General features: G+C 48.9%; 2 protein-coding genes across 5 annotated transcripts; one reads left to right on the top strand and one right to left on the bottom strand.

Annotated features, from left to right (window-relative positions):
* Positions 1-395: 395 nt before the first annotated feature.
* BCKDK (branched chain keto acid dehydrogenase kinase) lies at positions 396-4,963 on the bottom strand. Of its 3 annotated transcripts, none has more exons than XM_070413613.1 (12): positions 4,879-4,963; positions 3,951-4,310; positions 3,757-3,825; positions 3,551-3,661; positions 3,205-3,252; positions 3,005-3,124; positions 2,830-2,928; positions 2,557-2,630; positions 2,089-2,217; positions 1,908-1,997; positions 960-1,118; positions 396-866 (listed from the first exon to the last, which is right to left on the bottom strand). In XM_070413613.1, exons 2-12 carry the CDS (start codon positions 4,143-4,145, stop codon positions 722-724), a joined length of 1,239 nt encoding a protein of 412 aa, XP_070269714.1. In that variant the 5' UTR covers positions 4,146-4,310; positions 4,879-4,963; the 3' UTR covers positions 396-721. The 3 variants fall into 3 exon arrangements, with proteins under 3 accessions (XP_070269714.1, XP_070269713.1, XP_070269715.1); XM_070413612.1 differs by having other exon boundaries at positions 3,951-4,307; positions 4,879-4,960; XM_070413614.1 differs by lacking the exon at positions 3,005-3,124 and having other exon boundaries at positions 3,951-4,307; positions 4,879-4,960.
* An 11,858-nt stretch (positions 4,964-16,821) lies between these two features.
* On the top strand, positions 16,822-19,202 carry VKORC1 (vitamin K epoxide reductase complex subunit 1). 2 transcript variants are annotated; one of them, XM_070411657.1, is made up of 3 exons: positions 16,822-17,185; positions 18,235-18,344; positions 18,749-19,202. In XM_070411657.1, the coding sequence occupies exons 1-3, from the start codon at positions 17,013-17,015 to the stop codon at positions 18,955-18,957; spliced, it is 492 nt and encodes a 163-aa protein (XP_070267758.1). In that variant the 5' UTR covers positions 16,822-17,012; the 3' UTR covers positions 18,958-19,202. The 2 variants fall into 2 exon arrangements, with proteins under 2 accessions (XP_070267758.1, XP_070267759.1); XM_070411658.1 differs by lacking the exon at positions 18,235-18,344 and having other exon boundaries at positions 16,930-17,185; positions 18,749-18,944.
* The last annotated feature ends 111 nt before the right edge of the window (positions 19,203-19,313 follow it).

Here is a 19,313-nt window from a genome sequence, read left to right as displayed (position 1 = left end):
CAGGACACAATCTTGTGTGTTCCTGTCCTTGGCAGCAACAGGCACAGGTGGTGGACGGTATTTTTAACCTTACTTGGGCTCAGGAATCAGGTGGCTCAGGAGGTTGCCCAGTCTGGTGACCTTCATCTCCAGAACCTGTGACTGCCAGGAAGGCAAGAGTCAGAAATGAAGCCTGAAGCTGGGCCAGCCTGGGCCTTCGATATTGTCTGAGAAGCAGAAACATTTGTTAAATGAAATGAATGAAAGGTCTTTGTACAAACTATCAGTCACCCTCACTCCCACCAAGTCAAAGTGCAAGAGACTTGGGGCAAATTCTGTCTGGACAGTTAAGCGCCTGGACATGAACTAGGTTGAACCCAAGGGCCCAGGGAACCTGAATGGGATCAGAAACAAGCTCACCTGCCCTCCCCACATGGGGCCCAAGAGGGCATTCAGAATGTGAACTTTAATAACAGCAGGTCAGAATGGGGTTCCCCAGGAACAAGAAAGATGAAGCCAGTGCTGGGGTCCCCACTTCCTCCCCTCCAAGGGCTGGAGGCAGGGAAACAGTGGACCCTGTTGAGGAGGGGTGATGTCCGGCTCCATAGAAGTCCATCTGCTTGGCATCGTAAGACCCAAGATGCAGCAGGGGGTGGAGCACAGTGGACCCTGTCTGGCCCAGAAGGTCCTGGCAGGGTGTGTGGCCCAGGCTGGGCAGGCGGGCAGGCCAAGGGCTGTAGGGTCAGATGCGGAAGCTTTCCTCCCGACCATCAATGTGACGGAGCCGCAGATAGACATCCGTGCCAATGCCCTGCAGGGACTGCAGCCGAAGGGAACCACCAAGGTACTCCGCGTAAGCCCGGGATGTGGGCAGCCCGAAGCCAAAGCTGGGGGAGAAGGGAGGGGACAGGACAGGAGCTTCAGAGGCTTGAGTCTCCAGGGCCCCCGCACCCCTCCATCGTGGCCAAGTGGGGGCTCACCCATGCATGGGTCCTGACTGGACACCACTGTGCATGTCCAGGTGACCGAAGAGTGGGTTGATCCGGGGGTCCTGGGTGCTGGACTCAGCTGTCGTGAAGTGGTAGTCCATAACCCGATCCAGGTCCTTGTGAGCGATTCCCCCGCCCCGGTCTGAAATCCTGGCAGGATGTGGATAATAGGAGCTTGCCTCAGCTTGGCGGGGGGCTCACTACCGCCCATGCAGACAGTGCCGTCTTGTCCCGTTTAGCCAAAGGTGGAATGTCCACCTAGAGTCTTGGGCCTTGTTTTTTATAAGCTTCATTTCTCTATCCTCGCCTCTGCCTGGGCCACTGACTGCTTATACCTTCTCACAGGATTTGGCTTTCTCAGCCCAGTGTCACCGACTGTTTACTCCCGACTCTTTCCCCATTCTAGGCCCCTCAGCTGCTAAGGAAGACAAGGCCCTAGGGCAGTGATGGCGAACCTATGACACACGTGTCAGAGGTGACACACGAACTCATTTTTGTGGTTGATTTTTCTTTGTTAAATGGCATTTAAATATATAAAATAAATACCAAAATAAAAGTCTTTGTTTTACTATGGTTGTAAATATTAAAAAATTTCTGTATGTGACACGGCACCAGAGTTAAGTTAGGGTTTTTCAAAATGCTGACATGCCAAGCTCAAAAGGTTCGCCGTCACTGCCCTAGGGCCCTAGTTGCTAATGTCAAACTCGCCCGCATGCCTTGTTTACTTCAAGGCCCGGTTAGCCTTTGGGTTTGACGTGCTTGCCCTAGGGCCTGCACCTGGCCCCGCACTCATTCTTATCCAGCTCATGGCAATCTCAGGACCAGAGTATATTGTGTGACCCAGGACCAAGTCTCAGAGTGGGGCAGGTACTGGTTTGAGCTCATACAGCAAGTCAAAAACAGTGTCGGAACAACCCTGTCCACCCACTCAGGGCAAACCTGATGATGAGATCAATATCGTTGTTGGCGATGGTGATGACCACATCTGGGACGTTGTAGGGAGTGTCTAGGTGGCTCTCCATCGTGGCTCTAAACGGGGGGGAAGACCAGTGGTGGGTGTTGGTATCCCAGCCTCACCCTAGTCCCTATCTGTCGTCTTTCAACATACCAGCCAGCCCACCTCATGGCATTCTTGAGCAGCTCCGGCAGGATGTAGTCCAGGGGCATAGGGATGAAGGGGAATCGAGCAGCCACATGTCCGTTGATGCGGACGCGGGGGGCATTGCCGTACTTGTGCTCACACAGGCGTCTGTGTGTAGGAGCAAGAGTTCAGACCTAGACCAGTGGTTCTCAACTGGAGATGCTTCTTCCATGCCCCCCAGGGAAATTTTGCAATTTCTAAAGACATTTTTGTTTGTTACAACTGGGAAGTACTGCTGACATCAAGTGAGTAGAGGCCAAGGATCCTTCTAAACATCCTAACAAGCACAGGACAGCCCCTCACAAAACAGAATTATCTGACCCAAAATGCTGATAGTGCCACAGTTGAGAAACCCTGCTGTAAACCATGCCCCAGGCCAGGGCTCAGATCCAAGCCTTCCCTGCCCAAAGACCCCCCCAACCCCCGCTTTAGCTGTTCTAGCCTCACCTGGCAAAGTCCACCCACTTTTCAATAATCTTCTTTGGCGAGAGGCGAGTGCAAATGATGCCGACAAAGTCCGGCTGTCAGGAGAAAGAAGGTCAGGACTAGCAGCTGACCTGCACCTTGGCCACCAAATGCTTGCAACCTCTGGACTGCTGGAGTAGCCCCAAGCCCCTCCCCAGGCCCTCGGCCCAGGTCCCCAGTCCAAGGGGGCCCCTGGCTTAGTCCCCTCTGCCTCGCTTGACATTCCCAGGTGGTTCTCAGGTCCCAGGGCCCCACCTTGTCCTCATGCAGCGCCAGGTGATGTGTGGCCAACATGCGGATCCCAAGCCTGGAAGTCAGTGTCTTGTCCAAGAAGTAGCGAACAAGCTTCTCATCCTGTAAACAGTGGGGCCTCAATAATGCTGTGCCCTCCCCAGGCCCCCCAACAGGCCACCACTGTGCTGCCCCTGACCTCTATGTGCTTCCGGCTCTCACGTAGGCCCTCAGCTAAGAGGGTCACCACATCTTTGTGGTCGTCCAGCAGCTGACGCACCAGCTGGCAGTATTGGGCTTCCTCTGTCTGGTCCTTGATCTGCAGGCCACAGAGGCATGAGGACGGATGGTCCAGCCCTGACCTCTCAACCCCTCACCCTGCCCAGGCCCAGCCCTCACCGGAGGGAAGTCTGTCAGCTTCTGGAAGGCACGGATGTACAGCTCGTGCTGCAAGGAAAAAGTGTCGGAATTCACAAGGATGCTGTGGGCACTGGGTAGAGAACAACTATGCCATCACCCCAATTCAAGAGGTTCAAACCCCCATCATGGCCTGTCAAGCCTCCATGAACATGCAGCCTTGGCTTCTGAAGGCTGGGGTCTGGGTCCTCTGCGACGCTGAAACCTTTTGGCTGGCAAGTCTCTGCCTCTCTGGTCCCATCTCCCCATTTGCCCCTTGGGTGGTGGGCACACTGATCTCAGACCCCCCTCGACTGGGGAAACCCATGGTCCCTAGAGGCCACCTTACCACGTGCAGGATGGTGGGGTTGCAGCCAATGATGAAAGGAAGGCTGCGGAAGCCTTTGATGCGGTGAGCGATCCTCACTGGCAACTCTTGCTGCAAGTACCGGGCACTTTTCTAGTAGAAAAAAAGGAGGGAAAGCCGGGCTGGGGTCCGAGTGGCTGGGCCAGAGCTCCGGGAACCAAGAGAAAGATAAGGGGCAGGAACCTTACCAGAAGGTGGCTGCCATCCTGAGAGCGGCCTGAATAGAGCATCATGGTCGGAGTGAGGCGGACTGAGGGCTGGAGGAGGGGCAGATGGGGCTTGAGCACTGGACCCCCAACACTGCACCCCCACATCGGCCCCGCCCCTTCCCTGGACACCCACTCCACCTGGGGACCCGGACCTCGCTGCCCCAGCTGCGCACCTTCTCGGCGGCCACGTCAATGGCGGACTGGTTGTAGAAGGAGGTGACGGTCTTGGAGCGCTCCCTCGCCATCTCCACGTGGTGAGTGTCGGTGGCTGATGTGGAGAGGGCCCTGAGCAGGAGCGCAGGCCCGAGGAAGGGCCGGAGCGGCGGCCCCACGCGGGGGCCACTTCCCAGCACCGACGCCAGGAGCATCGTCCTTTGTCGGACGGCGCGGCCACCAGTGCTAAGGACCGGCTAGACGGAGGCGACCTCCAAAAGGGGCAAGGTGTGGGTGGGCAGGGGCGCTCCTCTTGACTTCGGGGGCGAGGGCTGGTGGAGGATGCGACAAGCTCAGCCCCAGGGAGCAGCTCCCATCTACTGAGACGAGGAAAGGAGAGTTGTCAGGGTCCGAATCCAGGCGACCCGCACCGTCCCTTCGCTAGGCACCGGTATCCGCAGACCTGGGCGATCTCCTTCGCCCTAACCCTACCCCTACCCCTACCCCTCAACCACCTCCCAAGCACAGGACCTTGCCTTCCGGAGCTCCTAGTCTGCAACCCGAGGCTCTATCTGGTGGTCTAGCGCGGAGGGGATCCTCGGGCTCGTCCCGCTCAAAAGCCTCGCCCCGGCGCCTGGGCACCCTCGTTCAGGGGACGGAGCTACCCCTACCCCGCGCCTCCGGACCCGCCCTCCCGCCCTAACCTGCCCCGGCTGGGCCTGCGTCCGTGCGGCCCAGCGCATTGTGTGCCCGAGAGCCGGTGGCAGCGGAGCTGCGACCCCGGAGCCCCCGTCTGGGTTCCCCCTGCGCAAGTCACTTGGTTCAGCCCGGATCCCCCCCATATGGTAGATGCCAACCCCGCGTCCCGCGCACGGCCGCGGTCCCGCACAATGGCGGAGGTGGCGGGCGCGCCCTGCGGGAAGGGTCTGCGCCTGTGGCTCCACTTACCGCGGGGCCAGAGCCAGGGCCGGGGTCCGAGCGGAACGGCCCAACTGCCGCCGGGCCGGCTAGCAGAGCTGCCCTAGCCCTCTGCCGCGGTGACGTCGCGTGGGCTGTGGGCGCCCGGTGCCTCCTGGGAATTGTAGTTTGGAGCGAAGTACTCTCAACCCGGGTGCCCGCTCACTCTGGCTATGCCCCTGCTCGCGAGCACCCAAATAAACTCCACGACTCCCTCCCCGGGGCTTCCGGCGTTATCTGCGGTCTCCGTGCGGCCCTCTGTCTCTTAGTCCGTGGTCGGCAAACTGCGGCTCGGAGCCACATGCGGCTCTTGGGCCCCTTGAGTGTGGCTCTTCCTAAGCCTTAGGAGCACCCTAATTAAGTTAATAATGTACCTACCTATATAGTTTAAATTTAAAAAATTTGGCTCTCAAAAGAAATTTCAATCGTTGTACTGTTGATATTTGGCTCTGTTGACTAATGTGTTTGCCGACCACTGTCTTAGTCTATGAAATGGGCTCCCTGGGAGAGAAACGGGAGAGGGCGAGAAGATCCTTAGATGTAAAGCGCAGAGAAAAAACCCCTGGATTCCTTCCCTGAGGTCTGGCTTTCTCCTTCCAGCTCTTGGTTAATTTACCGGAAACCAAGCTGCCCAGTTCAAACCCCAGCTCAGCCACTTGCTGTCTGAGGCAAGTTACTTAAACTGCTCAATGCTTTAATTTCCATGTTGGCAAAATGAGGATGTAGCAACCTTGGGGTTGTTGTGTGGTTACGTGAATTTATATATGGGGTGTCCATGGAATAATGCCAGGCGTGGGATTAGCACTATATAACTGTTAGACGTGACCATTCATTCATGCCTGTGAGTAACTGATTGGGTGACTTTTCTGTTCCAGGAGAGGAGATAGGGGATTGAATCAAGTAAAAAACCCTTCCCTGTCCTGGAAGCAGTTTCCGTGTCAGCTGTGAGGGGGGCTGCACAGGAGGCGGAGGGAGCACCAGGTAGGGACGGGCATTGGTGCAGGTGCAGCATGACTAGGACTTGGCCAGGCGGGAACGACTGGCAAGGGCATGATGGCAAGATAGAGAGCAGCCTGGATAATCTGAGGAGATGGCTGCAGCCACGTGGACACTGGGAGGGGAGGAGTGAATGGTGAGTAGAGTCAGATCACGAAGGGAGAAAGCCACGGAAAAGATTTAACTTGTCAGGTTTGCCCCTTAGACAGAACCTTCTGGCTGTAGTGATGGGAATATGGGGATTGGTGAGACCAAAGGCACAGAAACCAGTGAAAAGACAATTATTTTTTCCAAGCAAGAGGTGATGGGAGACTTTTCAGTGTGTGTGTGTGCGTGTGTACTTGTACTGACTAGATTTTTCTTTACCATGGTTATGTATTTTACAAATATTTAAAAGTTTTTAATTTTTTTTTTTTTTAAAAGGTTAAGTTTCCAGTCTGGTGTGGCTCGGCGGTTGGGCGACGACCCAGGAGCCAAGAGGTCACCAGTTCAGGGCACATGCCCGGGTTGCGGGCTCGATCCCCAGTGGGGGACATGCAGGAGGCAGCCAATCAATGATTCTCTCTCATCATTGATGTTTCTATCTCTCTCTCCCTCTCCCTTCCTCTCTGAAATCCGTGGAAATACATTTAAAAAATAAAAAAATAATAAAAGGTTAAGTGAAACTCAGGGGCACCCTGAGTCTCTGGATTTCCTCTTCGCTCCCCACCCCACTATACACACACTCACTCACACTCCCTCTCACACGCACACTCATTCACACACACACACACACACACACACTCGCTCACACTCACACACGCGCACACACACACACCCTCCCACCCTTTCTTTTCCAACCTCCTGGCAATATCCTGGAGTAAAGTCAGGAGGCCACTCAGCTCCGGAGGCCGGCACTGCTTGAGCCCATGGAAGAAGGGAGAGGGGAGGGTGCCCCGGCCAGGAGCGTGCGCAGAGCAGCACGGGCTCGGGTGCGAGCCGTGTGCCAGAACGCGGCGCTCGCGTAGCCGCTGTGTGGACCCGTCACGGAGCTGGCAGCTCCGGCGGCCACGGAGGCGGGAGGCGTGCGCGAACATCAGGCTTTGACTGGGCCGCCGGACTGGCGCTCGGCCTGCACTCTGCTGCCCCCCAGCGGCTAAGATTGGACACGCACGCCATGATCCCTCTTCCAGAATACTGTGACTCATTTAGTGTACAGTGGTCAGGCACTCTTCCGATAGCCTTATATGTACTAATTTCATCTTCATAACAACTCTCTGAGATATATATACTATTATTCTGCTCATTTTACAGATGAGAGAACTGAAGCCCAGAAAGCCCTCCCCCTCCTCCCCCACCTCCTCTTTCCTCTGGGTTCTTACCCCCATGCTCCCTGGCTCCAGCCACACTGGCCTCCTTGTTGTTCCCTAAACATACCAGTCACATTCCACCCCGAGGCCTCTCACTAGCTGTTTCCTGTACCTGGAACATCCTCTAGATATCTACATAGCTTACTCCCTCGTGTCCTTTTGCCCAAATGTCAACTGAATGAAGCACACCCTGACTGTCCTAATTAAAATTGCAATAACCCCCATCCTCCCCAACTGTGCTCTACTTTTTATTTTATCCGTAGCATTTAGCACCATCAACATACTATATACTTTATGTATTTAATATAACTGCTCATCTTCTTCTCCTTTTCTAAAATGCGAGACCAGGGCATGAATAATTGTCTGCTTTACTGATTTATTCCAGGCCCCTAACCCTGGCACATAACAGGTGCTCAATAAACATTGGTTTTAAAGTGATAGGAATATTGGGCTTTATTTTCTGAGCTATTGAAATGGAAGGTCCCTGTTATCTATGGCTGTCTTCTCTCAGGATGAGTGATCTAAAAGGAAGCAAGATAGGGGCCACAATGTCTCTAGGACTTACCCTCTAAAGCAGCCGTGGGCAAACTACGGCCCGCGGGCCGGATCCGGCCCGTTTGAAATGAATAAAACTAAAAAAAAAAAAAAAAAAAAAAAAAGACCGTACCCTTTTATATAATGATGTTTACTTTGAATTTATATTAGTTCACACAAACACTCCATCCATGCTTTTGTTCTGGCCCTCCGGTCCAGTTTAAGAACCCATTGTGGCCCTCGAGTCAAAAAGTTTGCCCACCCCTGCTCTAAAGTCACACATCGTCCTTTCTGTATTGCCCTTTTGGGCACAGTCAGCCCTGTGTAGTGTGGGAAGAGGCTGCCAATGGTATGGATACCAGGAGGTGGAAATCATTAAGGACAATGTTGGAAGCTGGCCACTATAGCCTGGAGGCTGCCACGCTACGAGGAAGCCCAAACTAACCCCTAAGAGAGACCACATGGATAGACCCTGAGACCACAAGAAGAGAGAGAGCTCCTAGGTTCTCCCTCAGCTGCTTTAGTCTCCCATGGTTCCAGCACAGCCATCAAATAAACTGCAGTTATGTGAGCTAGAACTGCCAGACAAAATTCTCTCCCCAAATTCCTAACCCCTGAAAACTGCGAGGTAAACCAAAATAATTGTTATTGCTTTACACCAAGCATGTCAAACTCAAAGGCTAACACGGGCCAAATAAACAAGGTCTAAGTTTATGTGGGCCGCAAAAAAACAAAAGCTGCAATTTTCATAGAAACGTAGGTTTATTTCGAAAAGAATAGTATAAAAAAGGAACAAGAGCAATGAGAAATTTTAATGTTTTCTTCCTGACACTTGGCATCTCTCTGCTGCTATCTTTCCTACTTTCGGGGAAATTTTGTTCGCAGTGGTTACTTTCAAAACTGACCCAAGGTGAATGTCAGTAATTCTGGATCTGACAGGAGACTTATTTCCTTTCATAATTGTAAATAACTGCTCACACCAATACGTACTTCCAAACATGGAAATAATTTCATATGTGAATTTTCGAGTATTTTCAAACCTGGCAGGTAAATATTTGTAAAATTCAAGCACACCAACATCATTGAATTTTGCCTTTAAATCTGAATCACACTGGATCTCAATCAATTCCAATTGCATTTGATTAGGTATTGATTCTATATTTATTGAAAAAATCGAACAAAGGAAACCTGTCTTCCAAAAATTTAAAATCTGCAAACCTTGTTTCAAATTTAGTTCTAAGGTTTAAATTTTTTTCTGTGTACTTTTGATGCAATGCAGTTTCACCTAAACTGGATTTGTTCATGTTGCATGTCAGAAAGTGCATTAAATCTTTATTTTTCAACTGCTTTTCCCAAAGAACTAGCTTACATTTGAATGCTTTGACTTGGTGACACATGTTTGTAATAATCTGATCTTTTCCTCACAGTTTTAAGTTAAATCATATGAGTATTTTGTTATGTCAACCATGAAGGATAAATGTTGCAACCATATTGTGTCAAAAAACAGGCTTGCCCTACCTGGTTTGGCTCAGTGGATAGAGCAGCGGCCTGTGGACTAAACGGTCCCGGCTTCGATTCTGGTCAAGGCACATGCCTGGGTTGCGGGCTCAATCCCCAGTAGGGGATGTGCAGGAAGCAGTCAATCAATGATTCTCTCTCATCATTGATGTTCCCATCTTCCCCTTGCTCTCTAAAATAAAATATATATATATAATAAAATCAGGCTTGTGTCTTGATTTTTAGTTATTAAGAACTGACATATTTCTTCCTTCAAGTCCCAGAATTGCCGAAACCGGTTTGGCTCAGTGGATAGAGCGTCGGCCTGCAGACTGAAAGGTCCCAGGTTCGATTCTGGTCGGGGGCATGTACCTTGGTTGCGGGCACATCCCCAGTGGGAGATGTGCAGGAGGCAGCTGATCGATGTTTCTAACTCTATCTCTCTCCCTTCCTCTCTGTAAAAAAATCAATAAAATATATTTTTTTAAAAAAGTCCCAGAATTGTTTAAGAATCTTGGAGCAGGAGAGCCAACGTACCTCGGCATAGTAGGACAAGTCAGAATATTCGCTGTCTAATTCACTTAAGAAAGCAGAAAACTGTGGCTGATTCAAACTTTGAGATCTTATGAAATGGATAATTTTTTATAGATGTCAACACATTTCCCATGTTTATTACCTTCGTGCATAATACTTTTTTTTCTTTTTTTAGTTTATTATTTTTTATTTATTTCTTTTGGTTTTGTTTTTTTCTTTTGTGTTTTTTTTTTTGGCGCATAATACTTCTTGATGTATAATGCAATGCGTATGATGAATCTTGGATCCGTCATAAATTTCACTTTGTTTTTGTTGTGTTTTTTTTTTAATTAAATCTTTATTGTTCTGATTACATTTGTTCCTCTTTTTTTCCCATAACTCCCCTTCTCCCAGTTCCCGCCCCACCCTCCACCGTCACTCCCCACCCACTGTCCTCATCCATAGGTGCACGATTTTTGTCCATTCTCTTCCCGCATCTCCCATTCCCCTTTCCCCCCCCCCAAGAATAGTCAGTCCATTCCCCTTCTATGTCCTTGATTCATTGTAATCACCAGTTCATTCTGTACATCAGATTATTTATTCACTTGATTCTTAGATTCACTTGTTGATAGATGCATATTTGTTGTTCACAATTTGTATCTTTACCTTTTTCTTCTTCCTCTTCTTAAAGGAAACCTTTCAGCATTTCGTATAATACTGGTTTAGTGGTGATGAACTCCTTTAGCTTTTCCTTATCTGTGAAGCTCTTTATCTGACCTTCAATTCTGAATGATAGCTTTGCTGGATAAAGTAATCTTGGTTGTAGGTTCTTGGTATTCAGTACTTTGAATATTTCTTGCCATTCCCTTCTGGTCTGCAAAGTTTCTGTTGAGAAATCAGCTGACAGTCGTATGGGTATTCCCTTGTAGGTAATTGAGTCTCTTTCTCTTGCTGCTTTTAAGATTCTCTCTTTGTCTTTTGCTCTTGGCATTTTAATGATGATGTGTCTTGGTGTGGTCCTCTTTGGATTCCTTTTGTTTGGGGTTCTCTTCACTTCTTGGACCTGTAAGTCCATTTCTTTCACCAGGTGGGGGAAGTTTTCTGTCATTATTTCTTCAAATAGGTTTTCAATATCTTGCTGTCTCTCATCTTCTGGCACTCCTATAATTCTGATATTAGTGCGCTTGAAGCTGTCCCAGAGGCTCCTTACACTATCTTCACACTTTCGGATTCTTTTTTCATTTTGCTTTTCCAGTTGGGTGTTTTTTGTCGAATCTTTGGTTTGATTCTTGTGCTCCTCTGGTCTGCTATTTGGTATAATATTCTTTATTTCAGTCCGTGTATGCTTACTTTCTAATTTCTTTATCGTAGCATCGAGGGTCTCATTAGTTTTCGTGAGGCTCTGCTCAAGTTTATAGCAAGCCCTCAAAATTGCGATTCTTAGCTCCATATCCTCCATTTCTGTCATGTTTTTTTGTCTCCGCATCTTTTATGCTTTCTTGGTGCACCCCCTTGTGGTCTTTGTGCGCAGTCTTGTTCTAGCCAAGCCTTAATTGTTGTAGTTAACACTAGAGGGATTTGACCACCAGGCCGACTGGCTGTAGGAATCAGCTGTGTGGAAAACGTCTGCCTTCTGGGGAGGCGCTAATCCAGCCTTTGCCTGAGGCAATCGGCAAATGGCTGTGCGCAGGGTTTGGGCGGGGCGGGCTCAACAGGGCGGGCGGAGGGAGCAGTTATGGCCGCTCTCAGTCCCGTTCCCAGAGGCTCTGCTTCTCAGAACCCCGGCAGCCGCTGCAAACCTCGGAGAGAAAGCTGCCCTCAGGTTCCAACTGATGCCGGATAATCCCGCTTCTCCCGTTTGAGTCTGGGTCCCTAGAGACTCGCCCGGATCTGGAGCCCAGAGTCTGAGACTCACTCCCGACCGAAAACGACAACCGCGCCCTCAGCCACCAGCCCGCTTTCGTGCGCACCTTAGTACCTTTGTATTTTCCACACTGCGCCTCCTCTGAGCCTCGGTTTGCTGTTCTCTTTCCTTCTAGTTGTAGAGTCTCTCTTCAGCCAGCCTTCCTGTGGTTCTGGGTGATGTCCGTTCCGTCTTTTATTTGTATTTTTGAAATGGTTGTTTGCGGCAGCGGTCTCCGGTGTTTACCTACGCCGCCATCTTGGTCTCCTCTCGCTCCATTCTGTTTTTGTTTTTGTTTTTGTTTTTTTTTTGCAGAAATGCCATGAAACCATTAAGCTCCATCTGTAGCTACAGAAGTTAATTTTGAGAGAGGTAGATTGTATTTTTGCAGAAATTTAAAAACACAATTAAATAGATCTTGTCCTGTACTAGTGTTATACATCGGTACTGGTTCCAATAATTCCTCAAAAATGTTGAAATCTGTATCGCAAGCACGAAGAAACACAGCTAACTGAGCTACGCCTCCAGTGTCCGTACTCTCGTCACAGGCGAAGGAGAAAGCTTCGAAACTAGGTGATTTTGCTTTGATCTGAATACTTATATTGTCGGCCAAATCAGTAACTCTGCAACTGTATTTCGAGACAAAGAGATTGTTGAAAAGACTTCCATTTCCAGGACAAACAGTTTCTGCAGCTTTAAGCACACATTCCTTGATGAAACCACTTTCAGTAAAAGGTTTCGAGTTTAGCTATCGACTCCGACAAGACGTAGCTTGTGTGCACCACGCTTCACTCCCTTGTGATACTGTAGTCACCATGAGCTGTTGTTTATTCAGCCCCAACTCGAACTCTTTCAACTTTTCTTGTCCCGTTAATCCCTCGTAATGATCATATTTTAATTTATGTTATAACTTTGGTACGCTAATAGCATTATTACATATCAAGCAGATTATTTTATTTTTTTCTTCTCAGCAAAAATACTCCAATCCCTACTTTTCTTGGAAATTTCAATGTTCGTCAGCAATTTTTTGTTTATTTTTACTACCACTTGATTTCGATAGAGACATGCTGAATGCCAAGGGCTGAAATAAATGAGTCATCGTTAACATAAAATAATAGAACATTTTAATAAAAATTAATATTTTTTTCTTGAACATTAACTTACCAGACACTGAATAACTGCACAAATTAATAAGAGTCATGCAAATAAACCTATTTTTCTTGTTCTCCGAAAGCAAAATATTTCCTGTTGCTCACACCAAACAAGTCAGTTCAAGACTAATGATGTGGCAATTGGCTGCTAAAATATTCGCTGCTAATATTAGTGGAGAGAAATGGTGCGCCTGCACATAAGGCATGTAAGGGAAATGAATGCAACACGATTATAGTAATCAGTCATTAGCAAACAATGTAGTTTGTTATTAATAATTAGTGGGCCAGTGTACAGATTAATGTACATTAAAAGGAAATTAATTAGAAGAAATATTTTAATATCGCTATTTGCCCTCTCTCTATAATAGAAGTGTCAGAGATGAAAGAAAATTAGTAAAATGTATATGAAAATAATATATAATTTGATCAACAAATAAACAATAAAAACATGATATAACAACAACAAAGACATGATATAAAAACAACAAAAACATGATATAAAAACAATATTGAGCCGAAACCGGTTTGGCTCAGTGGATAGAGCGTCGGCTTGCGGACTGAAAGGTCCCAGGTTCGATTCCGGTCAAGGGCATGTACCTGGGTTGCGGGCACATCCCCAGTGGGAGATGTGCAGGAGGCAGCTGATCGATGTTTCTAACTCTCTATCTCTCTCCCTTCCTCTCTGTAAAAAATCAATATATTTTTTAAAAAATTTAAAAAAACCAATATTGATTAAAACAATGACTGATAAATTGATGAAACTTATTCTAATATCTCCCTGTGTACCACATTAAGAGTAAAAACACTTTCAGAGTGCTTGACTAATTTCCCTTGTGATGAAGTATTTACAACTTTAACGTCACACGCTCTTTGAACTTGAGAGAAAGCAACATATGACTGACCGTGTGCGAAAATGGGTTCAGGTAGGACTATTCCTACTCTGTCTAGAGTTTGTCCTTGTGATTTATTAACAGTCATCGTAAATGCTGGCATCACGGGAAACAGTCTTCGAATTAACTTAAACAGTGTCAGACGGGGACAAATCAATTCTTGGAATCAGAACAACCTTGCCTTCCGCAGATCCTATTAATACTTCAGCTCCGATTATGATAGGTCGCAATTTTTTGATAATAAATCTAGTACCATTACGAAGAACCCATTTACTATTGACATTTCTCAGTAGCATGATGATTGTACCTACTTTCAATTTTAATTTATGACACAGCATTCCCGAAGGAGTAATACTATTAAGAAATTCAATGGGAAGATTTTTGTTTTTGGCAACATCCGTTGAATCGATGGAATCATCACTCAAATAGGTGTGAAAATCTCCATTGAGTATATCCAAAATTTCTTCATTTCATTTATGAATATGCTCATTTTTTTGGATAAAGAATCGCACATTTATATATATTTTTATTTTTTAAATTTAATATATATTTTTTATTGATTTTTTTACAGAAAGGAAGGGAGAGGGATAGAGAGTTAGAAACACTGATGAGAGAGAAACATCGATTAGCTGCCTCCTGCACACCCCCCACTGGGGATGTGCCTGCAATCCTGGCATGTGCCCTTTGATCGGAATCAAACCCAGGACCCTTCAGTCAGCAGGCCAACGCTCAATCTATTGAGCCAAACCGGTCAGGGCTATATTTTTAATATTACCTATAGATATACTTTTTCCAAAGGTAGCTTCAGTAATAGATCCATTACAAATCATTTCACGGGGGATTCCAATAATATCCATTCTGAGCACTTTATGTGTATCACGCATGCGCGAGTCAATGTTTATTTTTAAATTGCCAGTGCGCGTCATATGTACTGGCCGCCAGTCAGTCAGACGGTCGGCCAGACGGTCGGTCAGTCAGCCTTTTATATATATAGATTATGTATAACAGGATATTGTAAAAATTAAGTTATGGAATTTTTATTAAAACGTTTCTTACGTACTGTTATATTGACTGGGCCGCAAAAATATTTGTTGTGGGCCGCATGTAGTCTGTGGGCCTCAAGTTTGACATGCTTGTTGTACACCATTATTTCTGTAGTGACTTGTTGAACAGCAATAAGTCCTTGTGGTTCCCACCTCCTGGTATTCATACCACTCTGCAGTCTCTTCTCACACTGAGTAGGGCTGACCTGTCCCAATAGGATAAGGTAGAAACGACAGTGTGACTTTTGAGGCTAAGGGGTAAAGATCTTGTGGTTTCCATCTTGCTCCCACCTAGAGCACTCATCCTGGGGGAAACCAGCCGTAGATAGCAGGGACTCCAGGAGGCCGTGGGAAGAGGTCAGACCTAAGTCCTCGTCCTCTGTACTGGTTTCCTATTGCTGCTGTAACCAGTTACCACACACTTAGTGGCTTAAAATAACATGAACTTATTATTTTACAGCTTTACAGTTCAGGAGTCTGATAGGGGTCTCACTGGGCTAAAACCAAGATGTCAACAGTTCCTTTCTGGAGCAGTTAGGGGAGAGTCCATTTGTTTGCCCGGTCCTGCCTCTAGAAGCCACCCCTATTTCCTTAGCTCATGACCCCATTCCTCCACCTTCAAAGCCAGCAACATTGCATCTCACTGTGCCTTTCTTCTGTAGTCACACCTCCCTTTGACTCTCTTGTTCTGCATCCCTTTTTCACTCTAAAGAACCCTGGTGGCCCTATCTGGTTTGGCTCAGTGGATAGAGTGTCGGCCTGCGGACTGAAAGGTCCCAGGTTCGATTCCGGTCAAGGGCATGTACCTTGGTTGCGGGCACATACTCAGTGGGGCGTGTGCAGGAGGCAGCTGATTGTTTCTCTCTCATCGATGTTTCTAACTCTCTATCCCTCTCCTTTCCTCTCTGTAAAAAGTCAATAAAATTTATATATTTTAAAAAAAGAACCCTTGTGATTACATTGGACCCACAGGACAATCCCTTTGTTTTAAAATCAGCATATTAGTGACCTTAATTCCATCTTCCACCTTAGTTTCCATTTGCTATGTAACACTCACGGGTCCCAGGGACTAGGACAGGGATGTTTGTGTGGCTGTTGCTCTGCCAACCATGCTAGCATGTCTGGAAGGAGAGGAGTGGGCCTGAAAGGGAGCAGCCAGGAAAAGGAGGTGGGCCGGCAGGAGAGGGACATGTCACAAAAGCCAAAGGAAGAGAGAGTTCCCAGGAAGGAGTGCACTGCGGTGACTAATACTGTTGAGAGGTTAAGCCTGATAAGAATTTAAAAATATCCGTTGGAGTTAGTGTCCTGATGACACCAGCCATTTGTTGGGGTAGTTTTGGGGGCAGGAGCTAGTTTATGGTGTCCTGGGCAGCAAGGAAGGAGCGAACAAGTGTGAGACTGAGAGTGTAAAATCTTCCCAAATACTTGATTGTAAAAGAAAATGTGCTGCTGTTTCTAAAATAGGAAAGAGAAGCACATTTCGATGCAGATGAGAAGGAAGGAGGGGTATAGCAGCGATGGGTGTAAACGCGGTATCTGTGAAGGGGAGAGTGCCGCTAGCCCGCCGAAAGCCTCGAAAGGAGAGACTGTTGGACTGACCCAGGCTCAGGGTTAGCCAGGCGGGCGCCACTATAGACCAGAGGGTTAGGTTACCATCAGGGTGTGCTGAGGTGGTAACAGGGAATTTAAGGAGAGAAAGAGACACCGGCCGGCAGGAGGCGCTGGTGAGGCAGGGAGGAATTGCGGAGCAAACTAAGGCTATTGTTGTCTTAATGGTACTGAAATAATTTTAGGGAAAATGCTTGGTTCTTGATTGGATCGCACCACTCGCTGGATTTCCTGATCCGCTGGTCTTGAGGTCCTGGATGTCCCAATGCTTAGAACAGGGCTTGTCACAGAGCAACCGCTATATACCGTTAGCTGTGATTGATAGGCGTACGTACTGGTTAAAACGCCGCAGACTCCATTTCCCTTGAGGCATTGCGGCCGCTGGGACTACAACTCCTAGAATGCCTGGCGGGCCGTCTAGTCCGTGAGCGCCTTTAATCTGGTTTTCCAGTCCCAGCATTCCTTGCCGTTTCCCTACCGCCAGCAAGCTTGTCCAGTCCTAGGAAAACCCAACTGGATCCGGGAGTGCGAGACCCAGCCCGCGCTCGCGCCGACGGGCGGGGAGGGTGTGGCCACCTGTTGCCCCGCCCCTGCTCCGTGGCTGATTCTTTCGACCGGCGCCTCGGGCGGGACTCCGAGACATGGGCGCTACCTGGGGCAGCCCCGGGTGGGTGCGGCTGGCGCTCTGCCTCGCGGGCTTAGTGCTCTCGCTCTACGCGCTGCACGTGAAGGCGGCGCGCGCCCGGGACCGGGACTACCGCGCCCTCTGCGACGTGGGCACCGCCATCAGCTGTTCGCGCGTCTTCTCCTCCAGGTGCGCGTGGGAGTGGAAGGCTTGGGGCACCGGGCTGTTCGTGGGAGCGGTGCATGGGAACCAGGTGTACATGGCGGCCAGGTTGCCAGGTGGTTCTGGAGCAGTGCATGGGAACCGGCTGCTCCAGGGGACACTGCCCAGCGAATCGGGGGTGTCCGAGATAGGAATGAGGGGCCGGATTGGGGGGGGGTGCAGATATTGCTGGGACTATGGTTATTCCTGGGAATAGCTCGTGGATCTGGATTCCAAGGAATAACGGTGACCCGGCAGGAGGGGGAGGTAATGTGTAGGGACTCATGCTGCTCATGAGGATGGCCGTGCCTGGGGATAAGGTGCCCAGGTCTGGCTATGCTTGAGGGCCTGGGGTCAGTGGGATGACCGAATACAGAGGAGGCAATGGGCGGCCAGGGAGCTGGAGAGTTAGAGGCCAGAGATTCTACCCCGGATTCCCAGTCTCTGGTAACTCTGTAAAGCAAGGTCAACTGTTATTTCCCACCATGCCATCTTAGAATTATTGAAGGTCTAGGATGAAAAGAGGGGCCTAAGGGGGAACCTTGGCCAGGCCTGGCCTGGGAATGGGGGAAGATAGGAGCAAACACATGGAATCCTGACGTGGCAAAGGGAAGCTTCACCAGGAGGTCATCGACCCTTGGCCTCAAGCTGGGTAGGGAAATGGCGACATAGGGAAGGAGGACAGCCAAGATGGCTTCTATTTAAAAAGAAAGAAAGAAAGAAAGAAAGAAAGAAAAAAAAAAAAAAATATATATATATATATATATATATATATATATATATATTTAAATTGGTTTTGGAGAGGAAGGGATGGAGACAGATATAGAAACATTAGTGATGAGAGAGAATCATGGATCGTCTGCTTCCTGGGGGTGAGCTCACAATCCGGGAAGTGCCCCAACCAGGAATCATAGGTCTAAGCTCAACCACTGAGCCACACCAGCTGGGTCAAGTGGCTTCTTGGAAATCACCCTCCAGGACAGGGCCCAGGGCACTGGGTTGACGACACTCCTTACCTGGGCCTTCCCCTCCACCAGGTGGGGCCAGGGCTTCGGGCTGGTGGAACAAGTGCTGGGTCCAGACAGTGTCTTCAATCAGTCCAACAGCATATTCGGATGCATCTTCTACTCACTGCAGCTGTTGTTAGGTAACTGGCCCCGCCCCCTCATGACAGCCCTTCCTTTCCAGCCCCATTGCTTGCAACCTCGGGGGCTCTTAGAGCTGACGGGGGTGGGAACTAATAGGAGCCTTTCAGTTGGTCTTGGAAGTGTCAGAGTCAGAAGGACCCTTAACCACTTCCGAGGGCACCAGTTTTGTTGGAAAGACTCGGGAGTTCTTTTCTGGGGGAATCTAAGGGTTGTTTGTCTTTCATCTCATGTGGATGACATTTCAGTAGGAAAATGCAGTATTTGGGTCCCAGGGATCATTGCACAGAGAGGAAAACCAAGGCCTTGAGGGGCCTGTCAGACCCTCTGATTTTAGAGATTTCCCCAGCAGCCCCTGAGGTGGCTTGTCCCTGAAGCCCATGTGTGACCCTTTTCTTCCTCGCAGGTTGCCTCCGGGGCCGCTGGGTGTCTGCCCTGCTGCTGCTGAGCTCCCTGGTGTCTCTCGTCGGCTCCGTCTACCTGGCTTGGATCCTGTTCTTTGTGCTCCATGATTTCTGCATTGTTTGCATCACGACCTATGCCATCAACGTGGGCCTGATGGTGCTCAGCTTCCGGGACGTCCAGAGACCGCAGGGCAAGGTCAAGGGGCACTGAGCCCTCACTGACCTCTTATGCTCTGCTTTGGTGTGTCAGCTTTGCCAAAGGGGAGCACGCCCGGGTCCTAGAGGAGTCTACAGCCCACTCCACCATACTCCCCACACAGGACAATGGACCAAATGTGCCACACGCTTTCCTCCACCTGGTGCCTCTGGCTCTGTCCCCAACGATTGATTTCCAAAGCTCCTGCCTTTGCCCCAGGAGGGAAGGTTCTGAGCAATAAAATTTCTTAAATTGGTTAAGTCTGAGCCACCTGTCTGCCACGGGCCCTAACTCTTGCCTCCTCTGGGACTGGAAGGATATGAGTTGGAGGGAGAGTGGGGGGTCTGCTTGGAAAGGGTGGTTAGTTCCTT

The sequence above is a fragment of the Myotis yumanensis genome, unplaced genomic scaffold (assembly GCF_028538775.1).
Source record: "Myotis yumanensis isolate MYYU_CA2020_CCGP unplaced genomic scaffold, mMyoYum1.0.hap1 SCAF_4, whole genome shotgun sequence".
In the NCBI taxonomy this organism is placed as follows: domain Eukaryota; kingdom Metazoa; phylum Chordata; class Mammalia; order Chiroptera; family Vespertilionidae; genus Myotis; species Myotis yumanensis.
Note: the sequence above shows the minus strand (reverse complement) of the source record. Positions and strands in the feature narration are given on the sequence as shown.

Excerpts from the sequence above, each read along its gene's own strand:
- BCKDK (XM_070413613.1), bottom strand. The coding sequence starts at position 4,145 with ATGCTCCTGGCGTCGGTGCTGGGAAGTGGCCCCCGCGTGGGGCCGCCG. Across the intron at positions 2,218-2,556 it reads AAGTGGGTGGACTTTGCCAG|ACGCCTGTGTGAGCACAAGT; the intron begins GTGAGGCTAGAA and ends TCCTACACACAG. Across the intron at positions 1,998-2,088 it reads CTGCTCAAGAATGCCATGAG|AGCCACGATGGAGAGCCACC; the intron begins GTGGGCTGGCTG and ends CCCCCCGTTTAG.
- VKORC1 (XM_070411657.1), top strand. The coding sequence starts at position 17,013 with ATGGGCGCTACCTGGGGCAGCCCCGGGTGGGTGCGGCTGGCGCTCTGC. Across the intron at positions 17,186-18,234 it reads TCGCGCGTCTTCTCCTCCAG|GTGGGGCCAGGGCTTCGGGC; the intron begins GTGCGCGTGGGA and ends CCCCTCCACCAG. Across the intron at positions 18,345-18,748 it reads CTCACTGCAGCTGTTGTTAG|GTTGCCTCCGGGGCCGCTGG; the intron begins GTAACTGGCCCC and ends TCTTCCTCGCAG.